Here is a 13,149-nt window from a genome sequence, read left to right as displayed (position 1 = left end):
TTTACTAGAATTATATCAGGAATGAGAAATTTTAGATACAAGGAAAGATTGGAGAAATTGGGCTTGTTCTCCTTGGAGAAGATTAAGTGGCGACCTTATGGAGGTGTTCAAATTCTGAACAATTTTGACAGGGTAAAAGTGTAGGATATTCTGTTTCCACTAGGTTGGTATATCAGTGACTAGGGATCACAATTTCAAGATGGTCAGCAAGAGAGCTAGGAGTGAGATGAGGAGAAACTTTGTTGTTGGGGTTTGTAATGCGCTGCCTTGGAGAATGTTGGAGGTGGATTCCACAGGAGGTTCCAAAAGAGAGCTGGATATATATTTGAAAGTGATGAATTTAGAGGGCGACGGAGATGGGGCTGGGGAATGAGACTAGCTAGTTTGCTCTTTTAGGAGCCAGTGCAGACACGAAGGGCCGAATGGCCTCCTTCTGTGCTATAAATAACAAACTAACAAAGTTTGTGAATTACCCTCTAACCTGTCCTTCTAGCAACAGTATTTCTATAGCTAGTTCAGTTCATGATGGTGTGAGGTACAGCAATGGTATTGCTGTTGACTTGATTGAGTTAGGAGGTGGTGGACCTCAGCATCTCTGGTTTTGGGAGGAGGACATCAGTTGGCGATACTACTCCTAATTACTGTCCCGTTACATTGGAATGAAAGGTGAGATCAGTGCAGAACTATGTTTCTCCATAAATTGTCCCCCAATCTGGCTATCAAGATAAGGTAGCAGATGCTGCCCAGAAATGAATATTCAGCTAGAATGATGGAGGGCGAAAGAAGGGGAGACTTGAAACTTAGTCACCGAATGAGGGCAGAAAACGGGGAACCTGTTATTCTCCAGAGTTTGTGTGTCTCACTTATAATGAGCACACCCAAAACTCCAAATGCAGCACTTAAAACCGCAGTATTAAGAACTTGGAGAATTTATAGTACAATTGAATGTTTGTACAATTGAATGTTTGGTCTGCATTTTTCTATTGACACAGCTGAGGACCGAAAAAGAAGAAAAGATGAAACGAGCCATTATTGAAACCTCTGTACAACAGCAGCAGCAACCGGCCAAACCCAGGAAGTAAGGAATCTCTGCATCAATTGTAACCTTGTTAGTAGTGTTTGTTTGACACTCATGATTTTATTAACCTCAGTGCTGTTACTTTAATATGTGCGATTCACAGGGATAGAAAGGTTCTTTTTCCCTCCACGTTTCTGTCCCAGCATATCGCAGACTTAATATGTTACAAAAACATTAATGAAATTCAAAGTTTGGGGCAGGGGCAATTATCATAAACTAAGATTGCGAACTTGGGATAATGAATTCCAATTTGCCACCGGCTGGAAGTGGGGGTGGGGGGGGGGGAGTGATCTTTTCCATGCTGACTCGACTGTGAATTATGCTAATTTGCCAGTCCTTATTTTGTTCATTGTGACTAGCCGGATGACTACAGCAAATTCCGACGCAGAGCAATGATTGGAGGTGGGGTGGGGTTCTTGCAGGTCAACCATAAATGTATTGCTTAACTTCTCTGTGACTCAGATGGTAAAGGCAGGATGCAACCGATGTGTAAAAGATCGGATGATTATTTCTCATCTGTGTCAAGTTAGTTGATCTCTGCGAGGGTGGGTTGGGGTGGTGACAGTGGGGGTCCTACAGTGCATCTCTGAAATGGTCTTATGAAGAAAGGTTGAACAGGGTGGTAAGCCTACACCTATTGGGGTTGAGAGGTGATTTTATTGAAACAAAGAAGATCCTGAGGGAACTGACAGGCTGGAAGCCAAGAGGATGTTTTCATTTGTGAGCAAGATGAGGACATGGGACACAGTTTAAAAGATGCTGGAAGGTGTGTAGGTGAACATTACTTGAGGGTCTGATCAATGTTTGCTGTCAAGCCTGCCATGATGTGGACATGCTGGCGTTGGACTGGGGTGAGCACAGTAAGAAGTTTTACAACACCATAAAGTCCAACAGGTTTGTTTCGATGTCACTAGCTTTCGGAGCTCTGCTCCTTCCTCAGGTGAATGCTCCAAAAGCTAGCGACATTGAAACAAACCTGTTGGATTTGAGCCTGCCATGGTCAGCTCTTTTTTTTTTTTAAGATGGTAGCACAATGGGTAACACTGCTGCCTCACAGTGCAAGGGTCCCAGGTTTGATTCCCGCTTGGGTCACTGTCTTGTGCAGAGTCTGCACGTTCTCCCCGTGTCTGCATGGGTTTCCTCCGGGTGTTCCGGTTTCCTCCTCCAAGTCCCGAAAGACGTGCTTATTAGGTGGATTAGACATTCTCAATTCTCCCTCTGTGTACCCGAACAGGTGCCGTGGTGTGTCGACTAGGGGCTTTTCATGGTAACTTCATTGCAGTGTTAATGTAAGCCTACTTGTGACAATAATAAAGATTATTATTATTATTGCTTTGATGAGATACTGCTGGTCTGAGTCTGGATTACCACAAAACAAAATCTGGTGCCTCCAGGACTGTAGTGTAGAGGGATTGTAGAAAGCTGCAGGCACAAAATCCGTACAAAGGGGGCATGTTGGATTTGGTTCAATTAGATTTTCACAAATGTGGAGAATTTGGATCCAGGAAGGTTGGATGCTGAGAGGGTCACATTTAAATTTAAAGGGGTGAAGTCAAAGTTAAACAGGAAATCAAAGCAGGATTTTTCATTTCAGCAAGTGTATATAATTGTGCAACAGATTACAGTTTCCACCACTTAAATCATCCATGTTTAAGGTGGGCAGTCCCGTTTTTATATTGCCCATAAATTTGCATTATCGACATGGGCTTGATGGGCCAAATGGCCTCCTCCAGTGTTGTAATGACTCTAACTCATTAACTGGCAACTTTGAAAATGTCGTTTATAGTCTCAAGTACTCTGTTATTTTAGGCAGAAACGTCTGTGATTACTCACCAGTTTGCACATGGTTTAAGTGCACTGAATGCAAGAACAACCGAAAGTAAACAACACCTTGTTAATGTTCAATTGCCTTCTGTGCACTTAACCCCTACTAATCCTTCTTTTAAGTGGTGCGGAGTTAGAATTCAGACTAAATGCCAATACAATTTAAATAAAGCTAGTCGCAGCATGCTGTCTTGTTTAGTTCTCTCAATGATGGTCAACGGCATTCTTGCTAATTGCTGCAATAGTGCAGTAGACCTTCTTGCAACCATCACGTACAACAGTGAGAATTGCAGTCGTCTGCATGCACTGTAAAAAAATTGAGGATTGAACCATCAAACTTTGCAGAACTGGAAACCCCCGACGGGGTTTAAAAAAAGCACTGAAAGAATTGCTAGTGAAAATGGGCTACCGGAATCGCGCTAAGAAAAACTGATGGGAGTTCTGGAAGTGACGGTGTAGTTTTCTCAAAATATTACAGCTGATATGTAAATGCCCAGCTCGCCTCCAGTAATGCATAATGCTAACTTGTTGAACCAATTATGTTACCGTCAAGTTAGCAGAAAAGCAGCAATGAGAGAGAATAATGTATACCTTATACTTTAAATGTGTCATTTCTGGGGATGGGGAGGGGGGAAAAAATATGTGTCATTTCTTTGGCAGGGTAAGGCTCCCAACTTGTGGATTAGTCGCAAGAAAGTTTTGATCCTTATCTTATTCCACTCTTATTCCACTGTTGTACTAGGAGCTCTGTGTGCAGAATGAGCAGCAAGGAGAAGATTTCGGTGCAAGATCTGTCGAAGGAGCGTAAGACCTTAGAATCATTGCCTTTGGATGAGAGCAAGAAAGAGGAATCCAGCAGCTCTAGCTCAGAAACTGAGGGGGGCTCGGAGTCCGACTCGGAATGTGAAACTGGTAGCTCGATTTATTTTTTTCAAAAATTGCAAAAAATCCTATTTCCTGGCCACTTATATTTTTTGAATGAAGATTAGAAAGATTTGATACATTTAAAAAACAAAAAATCAAATTGGTGAAACTTATTTCAATGTAATCAACCTGTTTTAATGGATGTAATCAACCCGTTTTATATAATTGGTATCCATCAGTCAATTAAATAAGGATGCAAAACGGAATGGGGTTTATCTAATTACCATTCAGTACACAAAGCAAATCTAAAACTTGGCTAATAGTTTTTTGGTTCTGGAAATGTTCTGCCACGTTAATTTGTCTGCTGATCAGGATTTCTTTTCATTCTGTGCAGAGAAGAATAAGAAACCCGCCCTCAATAATGACACCAATAACTTAAATGGCACTGAAGTTATTCCTCTAGCACCTCCTGTCACACTCGCACCGTCAAACCTAACGGTAAGAGCATTGAAAGTTAATGGCTTAAGCAACATGATGATTATGATTTCTATATTGTGTTCAGAGACCTCCGTTCCAAAACAGGGCAGCATTGGGATTTATTTATTTTTTGGACGGGAGGATCCCAGAATGGAACCTTGGCTCAAAAGACCATAACTTTACCTATTTTATAAAATAAAACATGGAGGAACAAAGTTACAGAACAGCTAAATAGTTTTAACAGCAAAAAATGTTTTATTGCACATTAAAAAATTGAATTATGATACAATATTTCCCCCCCCCCGCCCCTGACCTGAACAATTACACACGGGTTTTAGGATTAATACAATTACAAAATACATCTTAAGAAGCTACAATGACCTAATGAACACAAAGTCCCCTTTAAGCATACCAGATGACTGTGGGCAAATACACTCTCCATTCTGAACCCCAAGTGAATGTTTGTGGATGTCTCCTCCCAAGCCCCCCAAATGATTGTCACGAGAGTTTCCAAACTCCACTCCCAAAAACACGCTTTAAAAACTTCCCTCGTAACTATGCTTTCCCTTGGCGGCTTGCATTCTGAAATCCAGCTCAGGTTTTCCAAATGAAAATTTTAAACAAACCTTTCGCTCCACTTTTAACAGTGAATCCAGTCCAGGATGTTACACCAATCCCATTAGGATTTCTTTGTCTTGACTGTCTGTGCAAACTGCAATTGCTTTAACACTCTATTCCCAGACACTGTTAAAACGGCATCCGAAGTTTGATTTACCTTTGAAAGCTGCTGTCCCACTTTAAATCTGGTTTCTGTAATTGTCTTTTTAAGTCGGAACACTTTTTTTTTAGTTTACTCTTCCTTGCATTCTTCTGAACAATACCTTGCTCTCTGTTCACTTCTCCAGGCGTCTTAAACAGGGAATTGGGACAGAAAGAATGTTTATCTGACAGTAACTTGTAGTTTAGGAAGCCTGCCTCTTTGCAGCTCCCGTCCTGTCCAGTCTGTCGTCTCGCAGAGTTGAGAGATGTGAGGTCCTGTCTCCAACTGCCAGCATATTGAGCTAAAACTAAAACTTAAATGCTTTTTGATTCTTACAATGGCCTCCGGTTGCTAAGCAACCCCAGCTAATACTCTTTTGTGCTTCACGATGTAATCCTCTCTAAGCACAATAGAATCAACTGGAATTGAAACCAACCCCCACGCATACAAGCACCTTTGTCCAGCATGAATCTAACTATGGGTTTTACCCTCCCAGGCACAGAAATATTAAATTAATCCCACTTAAAACTATACCTTATTTCTAATGTTTGCAAATGTAAATAGAAATCCCGTAAAAATGCCTTTGTTTTCCTAACACAAGGATGATCCTGGAGTGGTGAGTAGTTTTGGCAGCACAGGCAGTGCCCGACAGGACTTTGTGTTTGAGCCTGGTATGGCAGTGAATGGCTAAACCATGTGTGTCTGCGCCGTGCGAACTTAAAGGGTGAGGTACAAGGGGGAGACCAGGGTGGTGGAGAGTGAGAGAGTTTTACTGGAAACATGAGCGTCAAAGATGAGAGATGCAGGTGTGAAAGGGTGATGGAGCATCAAAATCCCGCATGTGACTGCTCTTCTGTGGAATAACTAGAGTCCAATGAGAAAGTAGATTTAAACACTTGAGCCAGAAATACAATAACAACTGACACACGGATAAATTGTTTGGTTTGGAATGTTTTGCCGTTGCAAAGTACCATGTGTTTTAAAAGACCACAAAAAGCTGTACGGTAGTCTTTATATTCTCGCCGGTCGTGTTTGGGAGTTTAAACCATTTTCGTGCGTCTCTGCCCATCTCGTGTCTCTATGAAGAGGGGAGGATGCAATTGATAAAGGCAGCTTGAACACAAAAATACTGTCGACTTCTGTACAGGCAGGAAAGTGAATTTGAAGAAGGCGGATGCGAGGAGCAGGAAATATTGCAGGAAGTATCAGTGTTTATTTGGCAGGTCAGAGTTCCAAATAAAGCCCCATTAGTGTCACAATTGTGCGAACTTGATAAAGGATGAGACGTTGGTAGATATCAGTAAGATAATGCACACACTTTTTAATGTTGTTGCAGCTGAGGTAGTGGGTGCAGAATGTCTGGAATGTAGCATGTGACTGACCCAAATGTGAAACACTTTGCAGACTCTAGTCGTTTTGGTTATTTATAGGGCCTGTAATTTGCATTTTGCAACTGCAAACAACCCGTTTGATCAGAGCATGGTTGCATTCACAGCACATGGCTCAATTTTCAATTGTGACCTTGTTTTGCACTGTGTTTAGCTATTAAAAATGGAGGGCTTTCCATTCAACTTGCTTTACTTTGGAGAATTGATTGGGGTAGTGTGCAGTATTTGGCTGCAGCTATGTGAACACAGTTTATTGCTTCATTTTGATTTTTACCCAACTTTCGTGTCTTGGTTTTGAAAGTGTAGGGGTCTCTAAGCCCGTGTTCAACGTCCACTCGGCAGCTTCGGGAATAACGCGTGGATTTTTAAATTATCTTTATTGTCACAAGTAGGCATACATTAACACTGCAATGGAGTTACTGTGAAAAACCCCTAGTCGCCACATTCCAGCGCCTGTTCGGGTACACAGAGGGAGAATTCGGAATGTCCGATTCACCTAAGCACGTCCTTCGGAACTTGTGGGAGGAAACCGGAGCACCAGGAAGAAACCCACGCAGACACGGGGAGAACTTGTCGGCTCCGCAAGGGGAAATCGAACCTGGGACCCTGGCGCTGTAAAGCCATAGTGCTAGCCACTGTGCTGCCATGCTGCTAATCTGGCTTTCTCAGAAAAATAGGCGTTTCCCTCCATTGTAAATTAAGCAGCTGGTCTAGAAAAGCCACCACTTCCACCTCAGTGTATCGGGATTAGCAATAACTACAGCCTTGATTACATTCTGAGAGAAAGGAATGTGAGAAAACGTGCACTGGTACTTTTCTAGATTTGTAGCCAGCATGCCACCTGTATAGGGTTACATGCAGATTATGGACATATTGCCCCTACTGATCTATGGAAAGGCTGTTTGTCTGTTCTACCACTTAATACTGTGGTAAATAAGGTATTGTCCCAAATGCAGCACTAAGCGCTTAACATTGAAAGAAGTGTTGCAAGTATTACAGTCCTGATTAATTAATGTAAGAATAGGAGTAGACCATATGGCCTCCTCAACTTGCTCCATGGTTCAGTAAGGTGGTAGCTGGTCTTTCCTCCACTCCTCTTTCCCGCTCGATTTCAATATCCCTTGCTTTTTTCTCCTTGCTGTTCAAAAATAAATCTATACCAGTCTTGACTGTACTTAACAACTGAGCCTCCACAAGACCCCGAGTGAAGAAATTTCTCCCCCACTCCGACCTTATCCTGTGGTTATGACTCCTTGTTTTAAACCCCAGGGCTTCCCAGTGGGTCACGACTCCGGGAGAGATCGCGAGATGCGGTTTTTGGGGTCAAGAGTTCCGAAATAGCAATGGCTGCCATGGAGCCCGACTGCGTGCTAATAGTTGAGGCTGTGCGAAGGTAGTTATATTTTAAAACCTGCAGTTTTAAACACTTCGTAATCGGGCTCTGCCCCCTCCCCAACCGGCTCAACAACTCTTTGACTCCTGTGGATTTTCACTTTGGGGTCATACAAAGTCTGGGGCATTAAAGTGGGGTCACACAAGAGCTAAGGTTTATGAAGCAGTATACTGGTGTCCTGGGAATTTGAAATAAAATCTTGATGCTAGAGGGGCAGCACGGTGGCGCAGTGGTTAGCACTGCTGCCTCACGGCGCCGAGGTCCCAGGTTCGATCCCGGCCGTGGGTCACTGTACTTATGGAGTTCGCACATTCTCCCCGCGTTTGCATGGGTTTCACCCCCACAACCCAAAGATATGCAGGTTAGGTGGATTGGCCACGCTAAATTGTCCCTTAATTGGAAAAAAATGAATTGGGTACTGTAAATTTATTTTTAAAAGTATTTAAATGAGCACTTGAAATGCCATAGCGTACAAGACTACGGGCCAAGTGTTTGGAAAATGGGATTAGAATAGATAGGTGCTCGATGGCTGACGCCTACACAATGGGCTGAAGGGCCTCTTTGTGTGGTCTAAAACTCAGACTGTGACTGTTCTCGACTCTCCAGCCAGGGGGAAATAGTACGTAACAAGGTAATTCAATCCTGTCTACTTCAGTTCTACACTTTTTATTACTTGCAAACATCCATCCTCCGAGCAAATATCCAAATCAGTGCAGCGGGGAGGGATATCTACCCGGGCTACGATTGAAGTTTGGGCGTTCTGCAAAAGATTTATCTTCTCCCCGTCTTTCTCTGCAGTACACTGGCTCATCGACAACGCCCACCGTCAAGCAAGAAGCCCCTGCTGCAGCTTGGCGCACTGGACTTCGGAAAACTGGCAGCTATGTGGCGCTGCACAATGCACAGAGCCCAACTGAGAAGACTCCCGTGGACAGTATCAAACGCTCTGCTTCCTCCCCGCGGCTAGGCTTGGATGTGAAGGTTAGTAGAGGTCACCATTTGGCTTGCTGTTCTGGAACAAAGGATCCCCATCTCTGTGAACATGAGGAGAGGCAGTGGCATGGCGGTATTATCAGTCCTAGTAATCCAGACACCCAGGGTAATTCCCTGGGGACTCGGGTTTGAATCCTACCATGGCAGATGGTGAAATTTGACTTCCATTAAAAATATGGCATTAAAGCTCAAATGGTGACCATGAAACCATTGTTGTAAAAAAACCATCTGGTTCACGTATGTCCTCAGGGCAGCACGGTAGCATAGTGGTTAGCGCAATTGCTTCACAGCTCCAGGGTCCCAGGTTTGATTCCCAGCTTGGGTCACTGTCTGTGCGGAGTCTGCACATTCTCCCCGTGTGTGCGTGGGTTTCCTCCGGATGCTCTGGTTTCCTCCCACAGTCCAAAGACGTGCAGGTTAGGTGGATTGGCCGTGCTAAATTGCCCTTTGTGTCCAAAAGTGCCCTTAGTGTTGGGTGGGGTTATGGGGATAGGGTGGGGGTGTGGGCTTGGGTAGGGTGCTCTTTCCAAGAGCCGGTGCAGACTCGATGGGCCGAATGGCCTCCTTCTGCACTGTAAATTCTGTGAAGAGAAGGAAGGGGTGGTGCAGTGGTTAGCACTGCTGTTTCATGCCGCCGAGGACCCGGGTTCGATCCCAGCCCCGGGTCTCTGTCCGTGTGGAGTTTGCACATTCTCCCCGTGCCTGCGTGAGGTCCCGTCCCACCCCCCCCACGCTAAATTGCCCCTTGATTGGGTACTTTATGGAAGGAAATTGGCCAACCTTGCCTGACCTACATGTGATTCCAGATCCACAGCAATGTAGTTGAATCTCAAATGCCCTCTGAAAGTTGATGGGCAATAAATGTTGGCCCAGCCAGCGAATATATTGATTGGGCGAAGACCTGTTCAGTTCAGCGACAGTAATTGTAAATGTTACTGTTCTTTGGAAATATTAAAATAACAAAGCCATTACGCCTGAACTAAACCCAGATTGGTTGGTTCTATTCAATTGTGGAGCCACCTTTGTATAGCCTCAGGCTCATTGACCTAATAGTTCTACTCTACATTTCTTCGAAGATGGTTCTGGGTGGGTGGATTTGTTTATTGTTACATGTACCGAGGTACAGTGAAAAGTATTTTTCTGCGAGCAACTCAAACAGATCATTTAGTACATGAAAATAAAATAAAAAGAAAATGCATAAAAGGGCAACACAAGGTCCACAATGTAAATACATAGACACCGGCATCGGGTGAAGCATACAGGAGTGCAGTATTAATCAGGTCAGTCCATAAGAAGGTCGTTTAGGAGTCTGGTAACAGCGACAAGAAGCTGTTTTTGAATCTGTTTGTGCGTGTTCTCAGACCTTTGTATCTCCAGCCCGATGGAAGAAGATATCCTAAAATGTGGGGAATTTCAAACTGCTGTACGATCTATTGGTAGTGAATCATTCAACGGTCAGGATTCACAAGATACTTGTGTAAACCCTATAAGAATTTCCTGTTTCAATGGGATCACCGTTCTGCTAAACGCCAGCAAACATAGTCTACTCGATCTCTCCTCGTAAGACCAGAATTCAGTTTTGGTGAATGTTTGTTGCACCCCTTCCTTGGATAAGGAGATCAAAACTGTACACTGTACTCCATAGAACATACAGTGCAGAAGGGGGCCATTTGGCCCATCGAGTCTGCACCGACCCACGTAAGCCCTCATTTCCACCCTATCCCAGTAACCCCTCCTAACCTTTTTGGTCACTAAGAGCAATTTATCACGGCCAATCCACCTAACCTGCACGTCTTCGGACTGTGGGAGGAAACCGGAGCACCCGGAGGAAACCCACGCACACATGGGGAGAACGTGCTGACTCCGCACAGTGACCCAGCGGGAAATCGAACCTGGGACCCTGGCGCTGTGAAGCCACAGTGCTATCCACTTGTGCTGCCCAAGGCCCTGTGCAATTGCAGTAAGACCTCTTCACTCTTGTGCTTCAATAAGTTTAGTAGTAAAGGCCAATATACATTTCCTTGACTCCAAACATGTTTAAACAAAAACAAATCTGCTTTCCATTTTTACTACCGAAGTGGATAACTTCACATTTCTCCGAGTTTTGTCCCACTCATTTAACCATTGTAAATCCTTATTGTAGGTATCGAGGATGATGGTAGTATTATAAGGTTATACTGGTCAGAGAAAGAGTCGTCATGCTAGGTCTATTTTCTCTTTCTTTTTTCTTTTGGGGGAAAAAAAATCTTTTCTTTTGGAAAAAAAAGACTGAGGGGTGACCCGATAAGAGGTATTGAAAATTTATGAAAGGTTTTCATAGAATCCCTACAATGCAGAAGGAGGCATTATGCCCATCAATTCTGCACCCACCCTCCAAAAGGGGCCCCTACCTAGGTCCACCCCCCCGCCCTGTCCCCACAACACTGTCACCCCACATAACCTGCATACCGTTGGACTTGTGGGAGGAAACCGGAGCACCCGGAGGAAACCCACACAGCCATGGGGAGAACGTGCAAACTCGGGAGTCACCCAAGGCCGGTATTGAAGCCGGGACCCTGGCGCTGTGAGGCAGCAGTGCTAGCCACTGTGCCGCCCCCACCAGGGAAGAAAAAAACCCACAGGCCGTCACTGTAATACATTTGCCATAAATTTAAATCGAGAAATCAAAGGAAGCTTCTTTACCCGGAGAGGTGAGAGAATGTGGAACTTGCTACCACATTGAGTAGCTGAGGTGAATGTTTTGGATCTTTTTTTTAAGGGGAAGCTGGATGAGGGGGAAACAGTTAGAGGGTTATGCTGAGAGAGTTAGATGATGGGAGGAGCCTTCAGTGAAACATAAAGACCAGTTGGGGGCAGAATGGCCTCTTTCTGCGTATTCCTCTCCCCAAATCATTTGGCAACAGCGCCCGCTTCAATGCTTTCAGTGGATTAAATGTCGTAACCTCTTTGGGAAACTCTTGCCCAAACTATTTTGATGTTGTGACTGCATGATTGTGCGGGCACTAGTACTGAACAGAATGTCACTGCTGTGCATTCAGCAGGCAGTGGCACTTCCCTCATACAAAAAGTTTTGAAGTGCACATGAATGCTGGCTGATGACATATGAAAATGGGATGTGTATGTTCCGCAGCCTGCAGAAACGCAGCCACCTGAGAGGGTAGACTGTGTTTTAAGTCCCATTCGAAGACTGCGTCTCTTGAGAGCCCAGTACTCTCTACTCTCAGTTAAGATGCCCTCGAGTCGTGTGGATGAAGGTGCAACCACTTGACCCAGAATGGAGTAGTGGGGGAGAGAGAGAGAGAGAGATGCCAGGCATTTGTGAGACAGAAAGAAAGAATGCATGTCTCAACTGGGGTCAGCGTGTGGTATTGAGAGAGCAAGGGAGACCGATGAATTAGAAACCCAGCATGTGAAAAGCTACTTGTAGCAGTAAGAATTCAAATGAATGCGGGGGTTATTTTACTTTAGAAGGAACTGCCCACTGAGAGTCACTGCCTTTCATTCCCCCGTCATGGCAGACTGTTACACAGTTAGTACTGTAATCTGATTGTGGTGGCTGGCTTTATATATTGATACTTTTGGTAAAGGAGGATGTGGTTTTGGGGGAGGGTGGGCATAAGCAGCAGATGGAATACTGGCTGTCAGTGGAAGACAGAAAGAGGAACCACGAGTGATCAGTCACTTGAGAAGAAAGGGAGGTTGGAAAATATAATAAAGTCTAATCTGGAGATTATTGAACATCAAAAATGGCTTTGGTGTTTTGAACTTTTTGAGATTTGGTGCCCTATGGCACAAAGTAGGTTCTAAAATCTAATAAATTCAATAAGGAAGCAGGAGAAAGGTCTACCCAGAGAATGTGGCAGTCTCGCATCCCTGATTCAATTCACTCCACCAATGCTTTCAATGATACTAAATTCTGGAAATCCTTCCTAAATCCTTCTGCCTCTACCTGGGGGACGCAGTGGTGTAGTGGTATTGTCACTGGACTAATAATCCAGAGACCTGGGGTGATGCTCTGGGGACCCAGGGTCAAATCCCACCATGGCAGAGGGTGGAATTTGAATTCAATTAAATGTCTAATGATGGCCATGATGTGTCGAGGTTGTAAAAATCCATCTGATTCTGGAATATCCTTCAAGGAAGGAAGTCTGGGATTCTTACCTGTCCTGTCCTACATGTGACTCCAGAACCACAGTGATGTGGTTGACGCTGAAATGGACTAACGAGCCACTCGGTTCAAGACCACTTAGGGATAGGCATCAAATGCTGGCTTTGTCAGCGACGCCCTCGTCTCGTGAATGAAAACCCCTCTCCTCCTTGACAATCTTCCTTAAAAATCTACCTCAAATATTTGCGTCTCTGTCCTGATATC

At 44.3% G+C, this 13,149-nt stretch overlaps 1 protein-coding gene across 1 annotated transcript in view; it reads left to right on the top strand.

The window, feature by feature from the left end:
• Window positions 1-13,149, top strand: part of LOC140403992 (protein phosphatase 1 regulatory subunit 12C-like) — a 116,656-nt gene that overhangs the window by 42,704 nt on the left and 60,803 nt on the right. The window contains exons 7-10 of the mRNA XM_072492311.1: window positions 993-1,078; window positions 3,645-3,814; window positions 4,161-4,264; window positions 8,583-8,765. Of these exons, the coding sequence (XP_072348412.1) occupies window positions 993-1,078; window positions 3,645-3,814; window positions 4,161-4,264; window positions 8,583-8,765 (543 nt within the window). The remainder of the gene's footprint in view (window positions 1-992; window positions 1,079-3,644; window positions 3,815-4,160; window positions 4,265-8,582; window positions 8,766-13,149) is intronic.

The sequence above is a fragment of the Scyliorhinus torazame genome, chromosome 29 (assembly GCF_047496885.1).
Source record: "Scyliorhinus torazame isolate Kashiwa2021f chromosome 29, sScyTor2.1, whole genome shotgun sequence".
NCBI lineage: Eukaryota > Metazoa > Chordata > Chondrichthyes > Carcharhiniformes > Scyliorhinidae > Scyliorhinus > Scyliorhinus torazame.
The sequence above is the reverse complement of the archived record's forward strand: the minus strand, read 5'-3'. Positions and strand labels throughout refer to the sequence as shown.